The sequence below is a fragment of the Candida tropicalis genome, assembly GCF_000006335.3.
Source record: "Candida tropicalis MYA-3404 genomic scaffold supercont3.6, whole genome shotgun sequence".
Taxonomy (NCBI): domain Eukaryota; kingdom Fungi; phylum Ascomycota; class Pichiomycetes; order Serinales; family Debaryomycetaceae; genus Candida; species Candida tropicalis.
The window spans coordinates 72,838-94,788 of record NW_003020058.1 but is presented as its reverse complement, the minus strand read 5'-3'; the positions used below and the strand labels follow the sequence as shown (position 1 = coordinate 94,788).

The 21,951-nt window shown below is 34.0% G+C and overlaps 15 protein-coding genes across 15 annotated transcripts; 10 read left to right on the top strand and 5 right to left on the bottom strand. All coding sequences in view use genetic code 12, as the record gives it.

The window, feature by feature from the left end:
- Positions 1 to 51: 51 nt before the first annotated feature.
- On the bottom strand, positions 52 to 633 carry CTRG_04332 (uncharacterized protein; the record flags this gene model as incomplete). The annotated part of the gene is made up of 1 exon (XM_002549989.1): positions 52 to 633. The coding sequence occupies one exon, from the start codon at positions 631 to 633 to the stop codon at positions 52 to 54; it is 582 nt and encodes a 193-aa protein (XP_002550035.1).
- Positions 634 to 868: 235 nt separating this feature from the next.
- On the top strand, positions 869 to 1,249 carry CTRG_04331 (uncharacterized protein; the record flags this gene model as incomplete). Its single annotated transcript, XM_002549988.1, has 1 exon — positions 869 to 1,249. The coding sequence occupies one exon, from the start codon at positions 869 to 871 to the stop codon at positions 1,247 to 1,249; it is 381 nt and encodes a 126-aa protein (XP_002550034.1).
- Positions 1,250 to 1,330: 81 nt separating this feature from the next.
- CTRG_04330 (uncharacterized protein) lies at positions 1,331 to 3,097 on the bottom strand (the record flags this gene model as incomplete). Its single annotated transcript, XM_002549987.1, has 1 exon — positions 1,331 to 3,097. One exon carries the CDS (start codon positions 3,095 to 3,097, stop codon positions 1,331 to 1,333), a length of 1,767 nt encoding a protein of 588 aa, XP_002550033.1.
- Positions 3,098 to 3,829: 732 nt separating this feature from the next.
- CTRG_04329 (uncharacterized protein) lies at positions 3,830 to 5,080 on the top strand (the record flags this gene model as incomplete). The annotated part of the gene is made up of 1 exon (XM_002549986.1): positions 3,830 to 5,080. One exon carries the CDS (start codon positions 3,830 to 3,832, stop codon positions 5,078 to 5,080), a length of 1,251 nt encoding a protein of 416 aa, XP_002550032.1.
- Positions 5,081 to 5,392: 312 nt separating this feature from the next.
- Positions 5,393 to 6,418, top strand: CTRG_04328 (D-mandelate dehydrogenase-like dehydrogenase; the record flags this gene model as incomplete). The annotated part of the gene is made up of 1 exon (XM_002549985.1): positions 5,393 to 6,418. The coding sequence occupies one exon, from the start codon at positions 5,393 to 5,395 to the stop codon at positions 6,416 to 6,418; it is 1,026 nt and encodes a 341-aa protein (XP_002550031.1).
- A 171-nt stretch (positions 6,419 to 6,589) lies between these two features.
- On the top strand, positions 6,590 to 7,780 carry CTRG_04327 (uncharacterized protein; the record flags this gene model as incomplete). The annotated part of the gene is made up of 1 exon (XM_002549984.1): positions 6,590 to 7,780. One exon carries the CDS (start codon positions 6,590 to 6,592, stop codon positions 7,778 to 7,780), a length of 1,191 nt encoding a protein of 396 aa, XP_002550030.1.
- Positions 7,781 to 7,948: 168 nt separating this feature from the next.
- MST1 (threonine--tRNA ligase) lies at positions 7,949 to 9,316 on the top strand (the record flags this gene model as incomplete). The annotated part of the gene is made up of 1 exon (XM_002549983.1): positions 7,949 to 9,316. One exon carries the CDS (start codon positions 7,949 to 7,951, stop codon positions 9,314 to 9,316), a length of 1,368 nt encoding a protein of 455 aa, XP_002550029.1.
- A 92-nt stretch (positions 9,317 to 9,408) lies between these two features.
- On the bottom strand, positions 9,409 to 10,533 carry CDC73 (Cdc73p; the record flags this gene model as incomplete). The annotated part of the gene is made up of 1 exon (XM_002549982.1): positions 9,409 to 10,533. One exon carries the CDS (start codon positions 10,531 to 10,533, stop codon positions 9,409 to 9,411), a length of 1,125 nt encoding a protein of 374 aa, XP_002550028.1.
- A 289-nt stretch (positions 10,534 to 10,822) lies between these two features.
- On the top strand, positions 10,823 to 12,265 carry CTRG_04324 (protein kinase regulatory subunit; the record flags this gene model as incomplete). The annotated part of the gene is made up of 1 exon (XM_002549981.1): positions 10,823 to 12,265. The coding sequence occupies one exon, from the start codon at positions 10,823 to 10,825 to the stop codon at positions 12,263 to 12,265; it is 1,443 nt and encodes a 480-aa protein (XP_002550027.1).
- A 253-nt stretch (positions 12,266 to 12,518) lies between these two features.
- Positions 12,519 to 14,672, top strand: CTRG_04323 (mRNA splicing protein; the record flags this gene model as incomplete). Its single annotated transcript, XM_002549980.1, has 1 exon — positions 12,519 to 14,672. One exon carries the CDS (start codon positions 12,519 to 12,521, stop codon positions 14,670 to 14,672), a length of 2,154 nt encoding a protein of 717 aa, XP_002550026.1.
- A 343-nt stretch (positions 14,673 to 15,015) lies between these two features.
- CTRG_04322 (uncharacterized protein) lies at positions 15,016 to 15,390 on the top strand (the record flags this gene model as incomplete). The annotated part of the gene is made up of 1 exon (XM_002549979.1): positions 15,016 to 15,390. The coding sequence occupies one exon, from the start codon at positions 15,016 to 15,018 to the stop codon at positions 15,388 to 15,390; it is 375 nt and encodes a 124-aa protein (XP_002550025.1).
- An 831-nt stretch (positions 15,391 to 16,221) lies between these two features.
- Positions 16,222 to 17,034, top strand: MIA40 (Mia40p; the record flags this gene model as incomplete). Its single annotated transcript, XM_002549978.1, has 1 exon — positions 16,222 to 17,034. One exon carries the CDS (start codon positions 16,222 to 16,224, stop codon positions 17,032 to 17,034), a length of 813 nt encoding a protein of 270 aa, XP_002550024.1.
- A 280-nt stretch (positions 17,035 to 17,314) lies between these two features.
- YPT7 (Ypt7p) lies at positions 17,315 to 18,250 on the bottom strand (the record flags this gene model as incomplete). The annotated part of the gene is made up of 1 exon (XM_002549977.1): positions 17,315 to 18,250. The coding sequence occupies one exon, from the start codon at positions 18,248 to 18,250 to the stop codon at positions 17,315 to 17,317; it is 936 nt and encodes a 311-aa protein (XP_002550023.1).
- A 479-nt stretch (positions 18,251 to 18,729) lies between these two features.
- On the top strand, positions 18,730 to 19,332 carry YKT6 (palmitoyltransferase; the record flags this gene model as incomplete). Its single annotated transcript, XM_002549976.1, has 1 exon — positions 18,730 to 19,332. The coding sequence occupies one exon, from the start codon at positions 18,730 to 18,732 to the stop codon at positions 19,330 to 19,332; it is 603 nt and encodes a 200-aa protein (XP_002550022.1).
- Positions 19,333 to 19,800: 468 nt separating this feature from the next.
- Positions 19,801 to 21,795, bottom strand: CTRG_04318 (uncharacterized protein; the record flags this gene model as incomplete). Its single annotated transcript, XM_002549975.1, has 1 exon — positions 19,801 to 21,795. The coding sequence occupies one exon, from the start codon at positions 21,793 to 21,795 to the stop codon at positions 19,801 to 19,803; it is 1,995 nt and encodes a 664-aa protein (XP_002550021.1).
- Positions 21,796 to 21,951: the final 156 nt, after the last annotated feature.

The following is a 21,951-nucleotide window of genomic DNA, read 5'->3' as shown; positions in this document are numbered from 1 at the left end:
AAACGCTAGTATTCATTATTTCTAAAATCATATACACATTATATTCAAACATCAAGATTCCGTTTTGAGCAAAGGAATATCTGGTGTTGGTGCTGGAGTAACAACTGGAGTATTAGCAGCTTCAGTACTTATATTCAGAACCAGTTCTTCTTTAATTTCCACATCTTCTTGTTTAGTTTCTTGTTTGTCCACTGCATCCTTAGGTTCAAATGCAACATATGTTACTTTAAACCCTGTAAATGATTTGAATTGTCTTGGTTTCTTTACCCATCGTTTACATGGTTTACCTGACTTATCCAAAGCATATTGTCCACTTGTTATACTATTCATCGTTAGACCTGACGTAGATCCCTCTTTCAAACCCATATTCACTTTATAATTACTTATAGTTGATCCACCATTATTATTACCACCTCCATTGTTATTGTTATAATTACTACCGTTTCCATTACCACCTTCTGGAGCCGGTGATGACCTCTGCAGACCATTCAATGATGCACTTGCTGATCGCCTTTCTTCTTGGGCCAATCGCTTTAGACGCGATTTAGACATGTATGTAGGAAACTCAGGCAAAGTACCTAAAAATTTTGGCGATAATTTCAATCTAGCCCAGAATCTTTTTGGTGGAGCCATTATTAGATATATTGATTGATTAGTAATATAAGTTGAATATAAACCGTGGTTTAAAATGATGTTTCATTATATTTTTTTTTTTTTTTTGTTTCAACCAACTTTTTTCTTCTGTTTCTTGCTCATGATAATTGTGGATTCTAAAATTAAGAAAATTGATTTCTCGCACGTTCACTCCCTCCTCTTTTTGTCCATTTGAATCGATATATGATATCCATTGATTGGAAATACATATAACATGTCAGAAGATCGTCCAGTTATAAGGTCTAGAGCTCCATCGAGATTGGACTTATTTGCCACTAATTTAAAACAAGATATTAGAGCACACCAAAGAACTTACGAAGGTGCATATACTCGAACGGCAGTAGGATGTTTCGCCTTTTCCATACTAATAATTAAGTTGTTTTCCAAAGAGTTTTTACCTATTGGAACAATATATACTATATATGGATGTTTGCTATACTTTCTTGGTGTATTCAAGGCAGCTCGAGTAGATAGGTATTATAATCCAGATAAAGACATTGAGATGTTTACGACGAGTGGTGATTTTGTGGTCTTTTTAACAATCCTCAGCTTGTCATGTTATATAGCACTATTAGTGTTGATATTAAAAATGTAGCGTTAATTCGATTCAGTAAATATACCACTTTCTATATACACGAGTATTCAAGTCTTACTATTTCTTTCTTGGATAGAAATCTTATGCCACTGCTCCAACTCCAAACAAAATCAATTGAACCAACAATTGAAGTGACCAGAAACCAACTCGTTTCATTCTGATCAATCTTGCTTCTTCATCAGCTACGTAATCGGCAAAGTTATCATAAACTTCTTCTGATATGTCATCCATAAGTAATGAGTCATAAACGGTCCACGAACCACTGAAATCTTGTAAATTTTTAACGACTCTGTTGTGAATTTCAATTAATGTATTCTTGGAATTTATATAAGCAACAATTGGTCTGATAAGCGCGTAATTAATGTACGACAATTCTGGAGCTTTAAATGGAACAGTAGCACGTACATTGCTCAATCTCAAGGTCAAATCCAACACGAAATATTTCAGTATATCAAGATAATCATCTGTCGTTAATCTGGTACGCAAGTCTGGGTGTTTCTCTTGAACTTCAGGGTTCTTATATCTTGTTGCTTCCTTTTTAATAGCATCTCCAATCATGGTTACAATCTCTGATACACTGATTTCATCGTCCTCCTGAGGAACCATCACATCTCCAATCATATCAACTCTTCCACTTGTTATCCATCCAAACGGACCGTCTAACCCTGTATTTAAATGATCAATGTTTAATGAATCTACTCTCATTCTGGTAACACGTTTCCATTTTTGGATATCACTTCTAGAATTTGGTGAAGAGTCCCCATCAAAGTCATTCAACCTTTGCTTTTTGTGTATAGTAAACAAGGAATTATCATATGCACCACTCATGACATTTGCATTTATAAAATCATAAAATAACCAGTGTTTTCTTAACTTGGACAACTCACAGTTATAAATAGCAACATCAAACACCCTGAATCCATTTGGTTGCATCAATGTAAACAACACATCCTCCATTCTAAATGATTCAAACTCAAAATCTCCTGGATGATAAACGTTCTTATAGTTTGTAGCGTCATCATCTGGATCCCAATGAACATGTGTTCTATCAACAACTCCTCTCATTCCTTTAATCTCCATATTTTCAATCATCCCAGTTCCATTAACCCATTTGTTAAACGATAAAGAAATATTGACCTCTTCAATTGTCAAATCAAACTGGGTATAATTTCCATCATCCTCAAAAATATCTTCTTCATCTTCAGGCACAGGTTCATTCTGTAAACTTTCTTCATAGGCTTGCTGTTGTGAGCCCTTGATGAATTTCTCAACTTTCTTGGGTCTTCTACTTACAAAACACTTTCTGAAACTGATTTTACCATCTGCCCAACCCGGAACAATTGCGCTTTCAAAAGTAACTGTCAAATTGGAATTTCTCGTAATGAATTCTCCTAGCTTTCTAGCAACAAACTCTTGGGCAAACACCGTATTGGCCAAAAAGATAATGACTGATACAAACGTAGTGGTGGCAACAAAAAACATAAATACATTACCAACTACTATCCAGGAGAAGAATGCTGAATAGTCGTCGGTATTAAACGGTCTGTTTGATTTCTTAAGCAACCATTTCAATTGAATTCTCAATCTCGAAAAAAAGTTATTTGCTTTAGCCAATAGTTGTTCCTTTGTGGGGAGAGGTTCATATCCATTCTTGTTATCATTGATGGAATTATTGTGTTTGTAATTGCCAGGTCGTTGATGATTATTGAACAATATCGGGGATCGTGAAATAAACCGTAGTGAATGAATACCCCAAGGTCGAATAATTGACTTTTGAAATAAAGAAGGATTCAGCAAAGTTCTTTGATTCAATTGCCTTGTTAGTAGTTGTAAACCCTTTGAGTACATAGCTGGGAATGATATATTGGTAAAGAAACGGTCTTTAGAACAGGGTAGTCATCGTTCCCTATACAACAATTTTTTTTTTCTGTCTTTTATTGCGGGTTCAAACTGCAAATTCTACAGCAATCACGACCACACACAAAAGAGAACGGAGAATGTAACACTAATATTGCTCCGTAATTTTATAAAGCAAACCACTAGTTGCTAGTGGTATAAACCACACAAACAGTCAAACCAACAATACTGGACCTCGTTCTGCAATCCTAACACTATATCACAATTGTTTGTATTTATTCCAGAGTATGAAATGAGAAGAGTGAGGAAACACATTCCCAATTCTACTCTAAACGAAAAAAAAGTCGAATTGGTAACTTAATGTCTAAAGATAACAATTCCGACAAAAGATCTCCATACAAATGAGTCACATTTCTTATCTTGTTTATTCCCGTTAAATTAAGACTAGTTTCCTGTTTAATATAAATTGTGGATATACGAATTCACTAATAAACAAAAAACTGAGTCATATACACTTGGAACGTTTCTATTATGAGTCTTATCAAATTAGTTTGATGCCGCATAGTGCTATAATAGTGGGTGAAAAGTTAGGTCCCCGCATATAGATTTTTATTTTTTCCCTATTGATTCGCTTAGTTTCGTGGATTTTTTTTTTTCATTTTTTTTTAACTAGTTTCAATCAATAGTCAATAGTCAATTAAAAAAAAAAAACAAAGCCATTAAATGCCAGGTCCAGTTGTTCCATTTGGTAAAGAGTTTAGAAACAAATACTTTACAAATATTGAAGATGGTGTATATCCAGTTAACCACGGATCATATGGTTTGACACCAACTCCAATCCATGAAAAATATCTCCAATATATCACCGAAAATGCTGGGTATACAGATAAATTCATGAAGTATACCACTAAGGATATCTATATCAATTCATTGAAAACAGTTGCAAACATTCTTCAAGCTGACTACCACAACTTTGCATTCGTTGAAAATGCCACCTCTGGTGTTAATACTGTTTTGAGAAGTATCCCATTAAGTAAAGGAGATAAGATTGTTATTCAAAGTACTGTCTATGGAGCTTGTGGTAACACAGTAAAGTTTTTGAGAAACAGATATGATATTGAAATGATTGTTGTTGAAGTAAACTACCCAATGACTCAAGAAGAAATCGTGGCCAAATTTAAGAAGATATTCATTATTGAGAAGCCAAAGTTGTGTATGTTTGATGCTATAACTTCCATGCCAGGAGTTGTATTTCCTTTTGAAGAATTAGTCAAGTTGTGCAAAAAGCATAATGTTTTATCTTTGGTTGATGGCGCTCATGGTATTGGATGCATTCCATTCAACTTGTCAGAATTACAACCAGACTTTTTTGTTAGCAACTTGCATAAATGGTTTTATGTTCCATTTGGATGTGCAACATTATATGTTGATCCAAAGCACCATAAGCATATCCATACTATGCCAATTAGTCATTCCTATCTTGACGACAGTGTTGAACTCTCTGAAGAGGACGAGAAAAATAGATTCATTGATAGGTTCTGGTTTACAGGCACCAAGAATTATGCTTCTATTCAGGTAATTCCAGATGCTGCCAAGTTCAGGTCCGAAATATGCGGTGGAGAGAAGGTTATTCACGATTACTGTCACGGTTTAGCTAGAAAAGTTGGCGATATGGTGTCCAAGAAATGGGGCACATACTTTTTGGATCAAACCAGTACAATGGTAACAGTTGAAGTTCCAACAGCCGATTTCCCAGAAGTGGTCAATGACTGGTTGAAAATTGATAATCTTGTTTATAATAAGATGTTTGAAAAGAAAGCTTACACTCCATGTATTTCCCATAACGGGAAATTATTTGCCAGATTCTCGTGTCAGATATATAATGACTTGAGTGACTATGAGTATGCCAGTGATGTTTTAATTGAAACATTGAAAGAAGTGTCAAATGAGAAGTACAGAAGGGCCAAGTTATAGATTTTGTAGTTAAATTTAGAATTAGATAATCAGGAACGTTTGTATTGATAAGACCAATTTTCCGGATTAAGATTAAGCGCGAAAAAACGAAGAAGAAAAAATTGCCGTTCGGAGGGAACTGGAATCGAAAAAACCAATGGTTTCAATCACACCATGGCCCTGTACCGGGCGTCTATGACTCGATCTGCATTTTATTTGGGGGTTCCAAGCTTTCAAGTTTGTTTTTTTTTTTTCTGAGGAAGATATCGATTTAAATATCTAATAACCCCCGACAATTCAGATCTACAAAAACCAGTTTCGTACAACACACCGATGACAAACGATAAAAAACCGAAAGTCTTACTTCTTTCTCCATTTGAATTATCTAGAAGAAGATGGGATGAACTCAAAGAAATTGCTGAAATTATCGATTGTGAATCGAAAAGTCGTGAAGAATTTATCCGAGATTTGCAAACGAAATACAATGATATCATTTGTATAGCGCGTGACTATTATTCTTTCCCAACAACAGGTCGAATGGATGCTGAGGTCGCAAAGTATGCACCGATTAGTTTAAAATGTATTGGTCATTGTGGAGCAGGGTACGACCAAGTTCAAATTGAACCATTCACTAAATTAGGTGTTCAAGTTTCCAATGTCACGGAACCAGTCGTCGGACCAACTGCAGATGCAGCAGTGTTTTTAGTATTGGCAGCTATGAGAAGTTTTATACAGGGTCACAAGGCATTGATTCAAGGGAAATGGCCCAAGGCTGCGGCTGAAGGTAAGACTGTAATCGAGATGGCACACTCGCCACAAGGTAAAGTGCTTGCGATCTTGGGAATGGGAGGTATTGGCAGAGCCATTAGAGACAGATTGACACCATTTGGATTTGACAAGATCATCTACTACAACAGAAACAGATTATCACCTGAGTTAGAAGGTAATGCCGAATATGTCAGTTTAGATGAGTTGTACAGGACTGCAGATGTGATTGTGATTGGTATCCCATTGAATGCCAACACCAGACATATGATTAACAGGGATTCCATTGGAAAGATGAAGGACGGTGTTGTGTTGGTGAATATTGCCAGAGGAGCCATTATAGATGAAGCTGTGCTCCCAGAAATGATCAAGTCTGGTAAGATTGGTGCATTCGGGGCTGATGTATTTGAACACGAGCCACAAGTAAGTCCTGAATTGTATGAATTACCGAACGTTGTTTCCACACCTCACATTGGAACCCATACAATTGAATGTACCCGAGGAATGGAAGAATGGGTTGTAGATAATATAGAAAGTTTTCTTAGAACAGGTAAAGTTAAAACTATAGTTCCCGAACAAAAAGGACTTTTCTAAAGGTATAGGAATATTTGTGAATAAACAAATTGTCTACTTTTGTGGAACTCTAACTTCAAGATAAGGTTTATTTTTGCGCTGTAATTTGTTTTCCTGTTCGGTGAATCATAGGCGATCTTATTTCTCCTCTAAATTAAACACCAGAACGAACTACACTACAAGCTAAAATCAATGACTGACATTCCATTTGGAAAGAAGTTTCGGGAAACCTATTTTACAACTTTATCCCACGATCTAATTCCAGTTAATCATGGATCTTCAGGGGGAGTTCCAACACCTGTTGCAGAATCTTACATGGAGAAGTTCCAATCCGTGAATCAGTTTCCTGACAAATTCTTTAGAATGGAAAAAGAACAGATTTATATTAAATCATTGAAATGCATTGGGACAGTACTAAATTGTGATTATCATGATTTGGCAATCTTAGATAATGCCACCACAGCATTGAACACAATTTTGCGGGGTCTTGTTTTCAAACCAGGGGACGTTTTTGTTTTTCATAATACATGTTTTGGTCCATGTAAAGAAACAATGCAATACATGAAGGAAGTATTTGGGATAAAGTTAGTTGAAATAGATTTACAGTATCCCATTTTACAAGAGGAAATAGTTGATAAATTTAGAGATGTGTTCCTCAAATATCAGCCAAAGTTATGCTTATTTGATGCTATATCTTCTATGCCAGCAATGACTTTACCCTACATCGAGCTAACCAAATTATGTAAAGAGTTCAATGTTTTATCCTTGATTGATGGTTCTCATTGTATTGGGACCATTAATCCCGATTTGTCCATTTTGCAACCGGATTTTTTCATTTCGTTGTTGCATAAATGGTATTTTGTTCCACGTCCCTGTTGTATGATGTATGTTAATCATATCCATCATGCTAACATTCAACCATTTCCAGTATATAAATATTCTAATGAGATGAATGGAGATAACACACTAATCGATAAATTTTCCTTTTGGACTACCAGAAACCATATTCCTATAGCAACAATCCCAGAGGCATTTAAGTTTAGAAATTGTGAATGTAAAGGTGAACAGGCAATTTATCAATACTGTCACAAATTGGCTGTCGAAGTCGGAAAAATGTTGGCTGAAATGTGGGAAACAAGCTATCTTTCTGATAAAGAACAAATTTCTACTATGATTAACGTAGAGGTTCCTTTTGGAGATATACATATTTGGAAGAAAATCGAAGAACCTGTAATGAAGGAATTGGTCAAGAGAAATGTTTACATTCCATTGGTTGTCCATAACGGTAAATTGTACGCCAGATTTTCAGCACAAATTTATACGGAATTAGAGGATTTCCGAAAAGCAGGTGATATATTGATTGACACTCTAATCAAGTTTTAAATAGACTAATTCTAAAAGAAGTACCCGGTTCTCCTAGGAGTAATTTTGTGGATCGCTCGCACTCTCTTTTGTCTCGATCTCCAATATTTGGCGACACAGAAAATTTTTCAAAACATCTAAGAGAGCATTATCAGACACAACTCCAACGACTGCTAACACAACAGAGAAATGATTGTACAGAGGAGGGGTGTTAAACTATTTAATCAAAATATCATTAGATTTTTATCTACAAAGGCGAAAGAAGTGGAATCTTCAACGCAATCTAATCATGCCATATCAACCAAGCAGTTATTGTATACCACAGACCCCGTGTCACCAGGATCGATTTTCTTTCTTCCACATGGAACCAGAATCTTGAACAAGTTAATTCAATTTATGAAGAACCAGCAAACCAAATATGGATTCCAAGAAGTTATAACACCGTTAATTTTTAAAACAAAATTGTGGAAGAAATCAGGACATTGGGATAATTACAAAGATGACATGTTTAAAGTTGTGGGTAACGATTTGTCCAAAGAGGAGCATACCGATAACATAGAAGAACATGAATATGGATTAAAACCAATGAATTGCCCAAGTCATTGTATGATTTTTGCCAAGTTTGATCGTTCGTACCAGGAGTTACCAATTAGATATTCAGATTTTAGTTCCTTACATAGAAATGAAGCATCTGGTGCGTTGTCAGGGTTGACTAGAGTAAGAAGATTTCATCAAGATGATGGTCATATATTTTGTTCAATGTCCCAGATCGACCAAGAAATTAAAAACACATTAACTTTAATCAAGGACACTTACAAAGTCTTTGGTATCGATGATATTGAGTTTTATTTATCCACCAGACCAGAAGAAAAATACATCGGAGATATTGAGACATGGAACAAAGCAGAAGATCAATTAAAGAATGTTTTGAACTCAACTGCCGGTGAAGGACAATGGCTGATTAGAGAAGGGGATGGTGCCTTTTATGGACCAAAAATCGATGTATTATTGAAAGATGCATTTGGTAAAAAACACCAAGTTGGTACTATTCAACTTGATTTCCAATTACCTAATAGATTTGAATTAAAATATGTTGGTGAAGATGGTAATCGTGATCATCAACCCATTCTTGTACATAGAGCAGTTTATGGGTCATTGGAGAGATTTTTTGCTATATTATTGGATCATTACCAAGGGAAATGGCCATTCTGGATTAATCCGAGACAAGCCATTATTATTCCAATCAATGAAAGTCACGTACAAGCTGCTGAATCTTTACAACAAAAGCTTGGTGGTGACTTGTTAAATTCAGATGAATCAATTGCACCACTTACAAGTTACAACTTCTATGTTGACATAGATAAAAGAGGTGAAACAATTGGAGCAAGAACCAAAGAAGCTATACAAAAGGGCTACTCATATATTATTTTGATTGGTGATAAAGAAATTACTAATGGAACATTTGCTGTTAGAACTAGAGACGATAGAAAAGTCAAAAACATGACATCCGAAGAAATTTATGACTTGTTTGTTCAATTAGAAAAGACTTACAAATAGATTAAGTTATAAAAAATCAATTTCCTTGTAAATATCGATAATGTACACGTTTATTCATTTTTTCTTTTTTGTTGAAGTTCCGATTAAATCTTCTAATACAGTTTACCGTAACCTTTATTGATAAGGATTTTATCTATTTCGGTCCAGAAATCTTTAACAGCAACTTTATCCTTAAATCTTTTATCTCTATCCACTCTTATTTCAGTTACGTTCCAATCCTTAATCTGAGAAGGAGCCTGTTCACCTTGGTAACCAAAATAGAACCCACGGTATTTTTGAAACAAGTTCTCAGGTTCAGGGTGAATATATCTACTGAATTGCCAAGTCTGACCAGTGGTGAAAATAGCAATAACTCTTTCCCAATATTCCAACTTGGTAAAGTTTTCAATATTATCAACAACCATAATCTTTTGACCGCTTGAAATCAACTTATCGGATGGATGATTGATCATTACCAAGCCACTATCTGGTCTATTGCTTGGATTTGGTGCTGCAAATCTTCCTTCTTCAAGGAATTCTTTAATGTTGGACAATGATAATAGAGCAGTTGTTGCAGGAGAAACAAGAATAATTGGTTGCTTTTTTGGTGCGTCTCTGCTACTGCCTCGAGAAGCCGAAGCTGGATTTGATTTGGATCTTTTCAAGTCCAGAATAAGTTTCTTCGCATCAGAAATTAAGTACCCAAAATCTATGTTTTTTGACCCTCTTAAGGCGGCATTATGGTCTATCGATTCCTTTTCAAATTTGCTTATTCTTTCTAATTGATCATCTTCTAATTTATGTTTTTTACTAGACTCGCTAGATTTAGTATCTCCGGTTTTGGTTGATGCATCTTTATCGGAGACTTTTTCATCTTTCACAAATTGACAAGTATCAGCATCTCCATTTAACCAGGTAAGCAAATCTGTTCTAACCAAGAATTTGAATAAAGGGATACCTAGATTTTCAGATTCTTCTCTATATTCAAGAAGATTGCTCTTCTTCAGTAAATAACAGAATACCACCGATCTTAAATTTTCAGGATGTTCAAAGTTATCATCACTGTAGAAGTTTGTAATCATATTTAAATCGAATTTTGTTTTGTCTTTTCCAAATTGAACTTCAGTGGCTTCAACAATGGAATCTGTCTTCACACCATCTTTAAGTAATATTATTGGATCTCCTTTTGTAGTTGCTCTACGCAATGCTCTAAGAGGTGCACCTTGTGATGAACTCATGATGATATCCTATGTTAAAAAAATATGATTAACTTGTGTTTGCTGGATTTTTCAACCGACATTTTTTTTTTGTTTTTCTTCTTCGCATTTTTTTTTTCTTAGTTTACTCAATGATGTGTGGTGTCGATTTACGTTTTGTTCGCGCCAATACCAATTCTTGATAAAGTGAACTTACTATCAATTATTTTTTCCCCACCACTATTGTTAATGCTCTATTTTTTCTTTTTTGTATCTTGACACTTCTTTTTCTTTCCTTATCAATTAGATCCTATTTGCCACAGTTGTTTACATGACTAATGATCGTAATCTACCAGTTATAACCAAGGAGGAGGTTGTAAAATGGTCACAAGATGCTCAAACTACTTTGGAAAAAACCCAGAAACTATGTACAAATGCCCAATCCCTGTTACATTCTACAATCGAGGAGTTGACGGTTAGACTACCGGGAAAATTGGAGGCAACTGAATTTCTATACAATTCATATATTAGGCAACATGGATTAATAAATAAACAAATAGATCATATTAGAGAATATGTGAAACAGAAGATTAACAATGTTTTTACGGAAATAAATGACACTTTAGAACCATCATTTGACCAATTACAACACATTCTACAGAAGTTGAAGAAAATTAAAGTTCCTCCTTTCATTGTTCAGGATGGATCTTCCAATAAATCCCTATTAGATTTTACTTCCCTTGATTCTATGGAAATGCTCAAACAAAATATCGAAATTTACAAATCAAATTGCAACAAGATACGGAAAGTTGTAGACACTGAGGTTATGGAAAAGATAAGTAATCAATATAATTCAATGGTGTCAATAGATAAAGAAATTAGAAAGGTCTACGACTCGTTGACGCCCTTAAAAGTGGAATTGAGAACGCAAAGCAAAGGTAAGTCAATCGAATCAAGTTCTTTGGTGGCAACAATTCTACGAGAAAACGAGTCCCTTGAAGATGAATTGGTTTCCATATTGCAAATGCAAACAAACCATTTTGACCAATGTATGAAGGCTGTGGTATTGGTTTCTTCCGGAAGTAAAAGTGATGCGATAAACTTGGAAGTCTTACAAAGTGACGCCTATGAGTTGCCAGAAGTGTTCAAAGAATTGACAACAGTTTATGATATTATACTTCAGAATGAAGAAAGGTCGAAAAAGTTTATAACTATCAATAGATCAAACATAGACTCGGTATCACAGCTTATAAATAGGGCGATGGAAATGTTTAGAGAATTTAAGGTGAACCTGTACCCCAAATATCTCATACTTATAGCCGAGATTGAAGAGAAACTAAATACTTGTTCAATTGATTCAACTGATGATGATAAATCACCGTGCGAGGTATACTCAGAGACTTTGCAAGAATTGACTTCTCATTACGTCCAGTTTATTAATGTTTACAAAACAAAATATTTGATAGAACTACACCACGAACAGTATACCTATCCAAGAAAGTTTCTAAAGAGATTAACGGAATTCTTGTATGAGGATGTTTATGGAATTCAACTAGAGGAAGCTGAAAGAAGAAGGAGATGGATGGCAAAGTACGGACAATTTATTCCAGCAGAGTTCAAGCTTCCTGGAGAACACGAATTACCAGTGGTGGTACAGATCATAACTGAGGGATTAGAAAATATTCAAAAAGATCAAGATTTTAGTGTGGAAGAAGAGGTGTTATCGAAAGAGGAAACGGAGTTGATTGATATGATTAAAGGAACCAAAATTTAATATATATATATATAAGGAGATTGTTTATAGATTGGTTAAATACGCACATGAAATTAATATTAATAAAAATAGGATTATATATATGAATTTGTACTAGGTCTGTTTTACGATTATTGAGTCGTAGATGAATGATAAACATGGAGAAAAGGAAAGAGCGACAAAAATAATAGTGATAAAAAAAAAAAACGTTCAAAAAAAAAAAAGAAAGAATCTTGCAGCAGAACCAACATCTCAAAGATCAAAAAACAATTAAATGCCACCCACATTTTATAATGAAGGTCTATCATTCACTAAAGGAAACTCGTCAAAAGATGATAGTACGACAAAATCTATGGCCGGAACAATGCTGATGATGGCAGCTGTTCATGATGAGTATTCTGACTTTGAAGACAGCGAAGAAGAATCGATATCATCACATCAACAACCTAAAGAGGAAGAAGAAAAACGACCACAACCACAATGGGGTAGTATGCAATCATCTATGTCATTTAATGAACCATCGTCTCAGAATCTTCAGAAATATGGTATTGGTGCAAAATTATTAATGAAAATGGGATACGAAGAAGGAAAAGGGTTGGGTATAAACCAAGAAGGGATTGTGAAACCAATTGAAACAACTCTACGACCTAAAGGATTGGGTGTAGGGGCGATCAGTGAAAGAAAGAAAGATGAATATGACGAGTCAGATAAAGATAGAATGGATATTGATTTTGAAGATGAAGGGAAGGAGAAAGATACCAGATGTCGAATATTAGCCAAGGAATTATATGATATTATTTTGAAACTCGAAAGACTCGATGTGACGGTTCCCGAGAAAGTCAAAACTTTCCACACAGAATTTTCAACAGGAATGGATGAGTTGTTAATTGAAAAGTGTAAAAATTTAATAGCAGTATTGAGTAAGTCATATGAAGAAGCCAGTACTATAGTTGCCAGAGAAAAAGTTATAGACTACCTGCTACAGGAGCTTGAGAGAAACCAAGATGCAGAAATACTCAATCAATTACAGCTATTAAAGAATATTCTTGACAAATACGACAATGGAAATGTTTCTGTTGAGGAAACAACCGAGTTTTTATTGAGAGAGTGTACAAATTATGACAATGCAAGATCGGTATTTTTATCTTTGAATCAAGAAAGAATTGACAAATTGATGAGTGTACAATTGAGTAGTTTGGACGAGCAACGTGAACATGTGATTCCACAGTTGAATATACTAAAAGAAGAGCTATCAAAATTTCTGTCAAGTCGATTTTCATGGGATAGCTATCTTTATCAAAAATACAATAAATACATTCAAGATATAATAACAACTGAATCTCATGAGGATATTGATGATATATTGCAGTCTGTGTTCTCTATGTGGATAACTCAGCCGGTATTTGAAAACCAAGATATGATGTTTAACTTGTTTGCTAAGAATGCTATAATTCCATTTGTTTCTGAGAGGATTCAAGAATGGAATCCAAATGATTCATCATCGGGTGCCAATTTTTTGTTGAATTACTTGTTGATTTTCTGTGAAGAAGATTTGGGTCCATTTGAAGATGTCTTTCTAGAATGTATTGATAAATACAAGAAGTTCATGGACTTGAATGAGACTGGTTCACTCTGGAGGAGTTGTACTTCAGACAAGTATTTGAATCAAGTGATAAGACAAATTGAAAATTATAGGCAGAATTGGGTACCATTGATAGAAAAACATATTCCACGGAAGAAACAAACAATATATGATACGTTCATTCATTCATTTTCTCAGTGGCTTGAAAAGTTGACATATATAGAAGTGCAAACCAATACTAAACTCAATATTGCATTTCTGTTGCTTGAGTTTGTTGAACCCGATGACCTATTAAACTTACTTCAGTTTAGAATATTCAATCAATGGTTACAAACAATGAATCAAGTATATAGTGAGAGAGATCCAAAGAAAGTGGTAACGTGGTATAGTTCTTGGTACAACTTTTTTGCAACTAAATTAGATAAATATGGCCACGTTGTTGCAAACGTTATACAATGGTATTTGAACAAAGGGTTAGAAGTGATCGAATCAAACTTTGACAACGACATTCAAAACTCCATTCCCAAATTAAATGGTTGTATTATCCCAAGTGCTGATGACTTATTTAGTTCAACAACTCAGATTAATGTTAATGGTATACCTTCCTATAAATTGATGACGTCATACAAGGATGTGGTGTCTGATTTTTGTCTAAGCAACAATATTGTCATGACAGCAAGCAAAGATAAGTTCAATACGAGTAACGGACTACCAATTTATCGATTTGATCACGATAATCATTCCATTTCGGGGTTTATAGATGACGATGTTTTGTGGGTTAGCAAAGTTAAGAATAGTCAAGAATTTCAGCCAATAAGTCTAGAACAAATATTGGATTACTTATAGGAGCCGAAAAAAGAATTTAGATTTTATAGATAGTGACAGTAAGAAAATAGAATGAAAAAAAAAGCGAATAAGCGTGCGGGAAGAAATAGTGCGAAACAAGACGAGAAGAGGGGAGGAGACGAGGGATGAGAAGGAATTACAACCACTATCATCATCGAGTGTCGCATGAAAAAAAAAAAAGAAAAATGTGAATATATAAAACAAAAGCGGAGTCTGAAAAATTTCAAAATATTTATAAGGAAAATAGAATAATTAATATTTCTTCTTCTTTAGTGGGAATTTTTTTTTTGTTTAGTTCTTATTACCACCATCAACCATTCTTATTATCTATTCATTATAAATCATGTTGAGGACTGCTTTAGGTTCATCTAAACATAGCACGGCTTTCAGAAGAGCCATGGCTAAAGAAATCTCACCATTACGTTCATATTCCGTGGAACAACAAACACAACAACCAATATCCAGATTGACAACAACTAAAAAATATTTAAAGAATCTTCAAACTGAAAATAGTAAAGAATCAGAAAAAATGTTGAAAATATTTAGAAAAGCTGGTGCTCTTTCAATTGTTGCAGTATTAGGCTCACTTGGTTATGCTGTTTATGAACAAAATTTCAAAGATAGTGGAAATACTGAGAAAATTCTTAATAGAGAACAATTGGTGGATATGCCCATTGATTTATCACAAGATATAAGATACCAAAAGAGAGGTGATTAATTGTATTCATCTGGTGTTAGAATGATTTTCTTTGTTATTAGTTGAGTTTTCCAAACTGGTGGTTGATTTTATTTGATGTTTAACCTTATCTTTTATTTTTTTTATTTTTTTTTATTTGCTCGGGTTTTATTGGTTCTTTCATTTTTTTTTTGCGGATGACATTACATTTAGTATTATTATGATGATGAACAGGTTTGATATTTATTAGTCTTTGATGTGTATATAGGGTTTTCAGTTACAATTAATGGAATGACTTTATTTTACATTTGTTCATAACTCATTTTAACCCACACTCTTTCAACCAATGGTTGGTTCTAGAAATTAAAGAATGAAAATACAACGTAATAAAACGTGAACATGATTTGAAAAATTCCTGTACGTAAGACGGATATATTTTTTTTTTATTCAGTAATTGTATAGGACGGGGATTTCGCATTAATCTTTACGGACTCTCGGCTCTAGAGCGATTTCTCTCTCTTATTTTCTCTTCAATCTGACTAAGCAAATTCATCTTTTTTTTTTTTCATTTTTTGCTGTTTCCGTTGAAACATTTTTTTGGCCATCGGGATTCATAAGTTTTAGTTTAGCAACTATAAAAAAATAAATCACAACTACCACTGGCAGCAATCCTTATAGAACAATAAAGAAGCTGATATTTGTGTTTAGAAAAATCAACTTATAAGTCATAATCATTATAAAAAGATACAATAAATTCTCCAATAATCTTTTTTGCATTTTTTTTTTTTGATTTTCTTTTTTATTTTTTCGTTGTTTAAATTACTTGGGGTATATCGACATATATATATTTTTTCAATATTTTCCTAGTTCATCATGTATAGATTCATTACTAAATCATCACCAATTATTCGTCAAACTAGTTCTAGAATTGCTAGACAATATTCTACCAGATCATCTGCTAACAGCAATGTCAATACCAAATATCTTGTTGGAGTTTTAGTTCCAACCATTTTTGCATTCGGATACTTCACACAATCCACTAATTCAATTCAAAATGCATCTGTTGCTGATCGTATTAGAGAAGATTTTGCTGAAGGTGATGCTATAGCTAAAGATGCTCAAGAAAGATTAGAAATCACTCAATCTAAATTACAAAAAGAAGATGAAGCTAAAACTATTCAAAACGATGAAAAACAAGCTGTTGAAAAAGTGGGAACTAAAGTAGATGATAAACCAAAACAAAGAGAAGAACATGCTGAAAGAAAGAAAGACCAACCTGAAGAAACCCAAAAAGGAGATGATAAACCATCTGGGGAACAACAAGGTGAAGGCAAACAAGAAGCTGCTTTTAATCCAGATACCGGTGAAATCAATTGGGATTGTCCTTGTTTGGGAGGTATGGCACATGGACCATGTGGTGAAGAATTTAAAGAAGCATTCTCATGTTTTGTCTTTTCAGAAACTGAACCAAAGGGAATTGATTGTATCAAGAAATTTGAAAACATGAGATCTTGTTTCAAGAGATATCCAGAACATTATAAGGATGAATTGTATGATGATGGCGATGAAGAGCAAAGTACTGAAGCCACTGAACATATTGTTCTTGAAACTGCTGATCCTGCTGTCCAAGAAATTGAACAAGGCATTGAAGAAGGTAAAGTTAAAACACCAAAATCTAAAAATTAGAGTGGTTTTTGGAAATTAGTAAAAAAAAAAGTACATCTGATTATTAGAGAAAGAAGCCTGTAAATGTGTGAGTAAATAAGTAAATAAATCAAAAAAAAAAAGAAAGGATATATAGCTTTTTCACTATTTTTGTAAATATATTTGATTATCATTATTATTGTAATATTGTGTTTATGTATTTCTTTTGAATTATTATTCTATACAAATAATTCTAGTATTATTTAAAATAAATTCCAACCACGAGTATTTTAAAACAATCATCTCCCCCCCCCCTTTCTCTCTAACATGCACAACGAGAAGAACTTCCTGTGTCTGTATCATTCAATCGACGATGAGTCTCTCGTAAATCTATATTATCAAATTGCTGTAGTCTTCTTCTTTTCAATTCACTTCCTTCTTCTTCTTCTTCACCATATAATAAATCTACCCCAACTTTTGCAACCACTTTAAATAAATCTTCGACAACTTCTAATTTCTTTGCTGTCACTTCACGCAAACAATTTTCCCAATCTTCAATATAATCACCAACGTTAGCAATGGTTGTATTCGATGTAACTATTTCTTTGATCTCGTCTAAATCAACACATCTATCATTAACTTTATCAGCTTTATTTCCTATTATGACAACACCTGGAAATTCAACATGACAATGTTCCATAAATCGACTAAACCAATCTCTTATACTCAAAACTGATTCATAATTGGTGATATCGTAAACTAACACACACACATCTGTTCCTCGATAAAATGCTTGTGAAATACTATTGAATCGTTCTTGACCTGCAGTATCCCAAATTTGTAAATTAACTTTAGTAATTTTCGGTTTTTTCGTGTTATTAATCAATGGTTCTTTAACTGTAGAATTCGTATTACTATTAGCATCACTACTAGAAGATGCTGGTTGATTTTGTTGTTGTTGTTGTTGTTGTTGATTTTCGTTATCATTCGGTAGAAATACAGTTGTAGTTAGATAGTCACCACCAATTGTAGCTTTATATGCATTGGTAAACACATGATGTACAAATTGTGATCTTAAACATGTTTTACCAACTCCCAGATCTCCGAGTAATACAACTTTAAGTGTGGGTACAGGAGGTACGGAATTGTTCTTTGTCCCAGAAGAAGATGATGATGATGCCGTTTTTGTTGTTGTTGGTCCTGATGGCGTCACTGCATCTGTTGTAGATGTATTGTTTTTTAGACGATTTTTAGACATATGACAGAAAAATACGCTATGTGTGGATGAATAAAAAGTGTACTTGATAATCAATTAAGCATGTGGATGTAAAAAGAAGAAAAAAAAAAGACTATGGTATTCTCTGTAGTAGTATATGATCCCAGGTATCTATCTTATACTTCTGATTATAGAAAATTATTACTATGATAATCCCCTGTTTGTTATGGTTCAACCAATTAATAAATTTGACAAAGAATTAAATTATCATTTGATTCTATTTACCGAAAACAAAAAAAAAAAATTCTTTCTCGATCCTTTTGTTTGCTTTTGCATAGTAAATCTCGTCTCGTTTCTTTTATCACCAGAAATTCAAAAACAACAAAAAAAAAAATTCCAACAGAGGAAAAAAAAAAATTGCTTTGTTGGTCAATCTATCATTAGCCCTTTATTCTTCTTTTTCTTTTAAATACAAAGCATTCGAGAAACAAACTAGCTCACCCATACTCATCATAATCATCATGAAGATCTATTATATCGGTATTCTAACCACCAATAACGACAAATCTATAGAATTAACTTCAGCTAGAGACTTGTCCCAGTTTTCTTTTTTTGAAAGAAATGGGGTTTCTCAATTCATGACATTTTTTGCTGAGACTGTATCTCAAAGAACAGCAGCAGGTCAAAGACAAAGTGTTGAAGAAGGAAATTATATTGGACATACTTATACTCGTTCAGAAGGAATTTCAGGTGTTATTATAACTGATAAAGATTATCCTGTACGTCCTGCTTATTCATTAATAAATAAAATTTTGGAAGAATATTTATCTTTACATTCAGCAAAAGAATGGGAAAATATTGAAACTACTACTCCCGACTTAAATTATTCACAATTGGAAACTTATTTAAAAAAATATCAGGATCCAAGTCAAGCTGATTCTATAATGAAAGTACAACAAGAATTAGATGATACTAAAGTTGTGTTGCATAAAACAATTGAAGGTGTTTTACAAAGAGGTGAGAAATTAGATGCTTTAGTTGATAAATCTGAAGCTTTATCTAGTTCTTCAAGAATGTTTTATAAACAAGCAAAAAAGACAAATTCTTGTTGTATCATAATGTGAGAAGAAATCATTATTCTTATTTGCTTTTCCTTCTTCTGCTCGCAGCCGTATTGATAAGGTCCATATAAATATATATATTTTTTTGGTTTTTTTTTTTCTAATTTTTGGGTAAGCTTTTATTAATCAATTTTAGGTTTGCTTCTCGTTTGGTTTGGGTGGGTTTGCTACTTTCTGATTATATACTCAAATACATAAATTATCTACAGGGACATTTTTCATAATTTTATTCTCATTACTGTTTAATATTCCGCATTATTTATCTGTGGTTTTCATGTGTACCTTAATATCTTTTCTGTTGTAACGATTATACATGATGTCTATGTCTATATTCAATTTTAATTTTTTCTTTAATTATTACTACTCACTTAATACAAAACTATATACAAAGGTATAGTTACATCTTTTTCTACCATCTCTGAAATAATGGTTTCTATTTTATTTCAAGTATATCAAATACAAAAAATTACTTTACTGTGGTGGATTGTTTTTAACAACATCAAAAGCTTTCAACAACTTACGTCTAGCACCTAATGCAGCAACACCTTTGGCTTCCAATTGATCATTATCCAATTCAATTAAGTCTCTCCATGGAATATCTTTCAAGAATTCGGTATATTTATGTAATCTTAATAACTTCAACCAGGCAGGAATATTGTTCAACAATTCTAAACTTGACACCTCAATCGGCATTGATGATGTACCCGAGGAAGTATTAGTACTCACGGTTGAACTATTGTTGTGTTGCATTTGAGTAGCTGATGTAGGAGAATGTCCTTTCTTCTTATGAGATTTCGATTGGTTATTATTGTTGCTGTTGGTGGTGTTGCTGTTGTTGTTGACATTGCTGTTGTTGTTACTGTTACTATTATAAGTTGTCTTGTGCATATTTGCAGGAACAGATGACGAATTCAAAGTTCTATTAATACTGTCTTCATAATTCATCGCGTGACTTCGTGAAACATTATGTTGTTGAGATTGTTGTTGACCCAGTTGGTTTTGATTCCAATTTGAAGCATGTGGATGCTTTCTATTAGAATCTAACGCAACTCTTGAATTGATTGTAGCTAATGCACCCAACTTTAAATCCATAATATCCTTTCCTTGATTAGTGTTACCTGGAGAATTGGATTGACCTAATGGAGTAGACATATATTGGTTGTAGTAACTGGTCATTCCATTGCCGTTGACTGGAGGAGTTGAGGAATTTGAGTTTGCTGCTGCCAATTGCAAGAAATTGGTTTTCTCATACAAATGAGAGGTTGGTGATTTTGCTCTATCAATTGGGCCTTGATGCATATGTTGTTGTTGTGATGGAGATGACGCATACTTGGCGTTGTTGACAAATGGATCAGCAGATTTTGGTCTCAATGGTTTATCCACAAGGTTTGCATATTGAGAGGTTCTTAATGCCGAAGGTTGTTTTGGTTTAGATCTGTCATCATTGATATTCAATTGATCCATTTCAGAGTAAAGATCCTGGTTGTATTGATTATATGGAGACATTGAAAATTGTGGTAGTAGATGAGTTTGCTGGTTTTGTTGATAATGAGAACCTCCTACACCAATACCAGCTCCAGCTCCAGCTCCAGCTCCAGCTCCAGCTCCAACACCAGTTCCAGCACCAGCTCCACCTTGCAAGTGAAGATCCAATTTGGATTGGAATGTCAACAAGATATCAAGTGGCAAATTGGCACATAAATAATCAATCATGGTAATATTATCTTGAGGGCTTAAATTTTCAATCCAGTTGCAAAATACAATTAAATCCAGATAAAAGTTTGATTGATTGGAAGTTTGTGGGGCAGAGAAAAACTGTTGGTGTTGTTGTTGCTGTTGTTCGTGACGTTTGAAAATACTACTGAAATCATTCACAGATTGAGGTCTATTTGGAATACCAGCTAAATGACCCGATAAAAATGAGTTACCAGCGGAAGGGGAACCAACCAAATTTGAGCTACTTTTGTTCAATAAACTGTCGAGTTGCGGATTAAGGGAAGTAAATTGTTGTGCTGGTGATAATCCGCCAGCACTAGTTTCACCAAGTAATGAGCTAGCAGTCTTACCCAACAACTCTGAACGTAAACGAGGTTCATATCTTGAAGCTGAAGGTGCAACCAATGCAGGTTTGCTTGATTGAGCACTGCTGCCACTAGATAACAGTTGCTTAGGTTCTTGTTGTAGTTGAGCATCAACAGATTGTTGAGGAGGTGGAGCACTTTGAGTAATACTTCTTGATGGACTAGTCAAGTCTAAATCCAAGTTAGCAGTCAAAGTTTCAAATTCGTGTTGTAAGTTATAGCCAACACTTTGTTGTCTATTGGCGTGACCGGTTGGTAAGGCATCAACAGCGTTGAATGAAGTTGAATCCAATGGTGGAGGGGATAATACAATGGGTCTTTGAGGGTAATCTCCAGATGGTGATTTATCAATCGAACCTTGAGGTTGTTTTTGTTGTTGATCCATGTTGCTAAAAGTACGATGATGCTTCAAGGTGTATGTCTCTTCTTCCTGCAATATTGGGAGAAAAAAAGAAGGAAAAGAAAAAAAAATGTGATTATAATAAAATATATAAAAAAAAAATATCAATGCTTCCCTTTTTTTTCTTTCTTCAATTTTGTA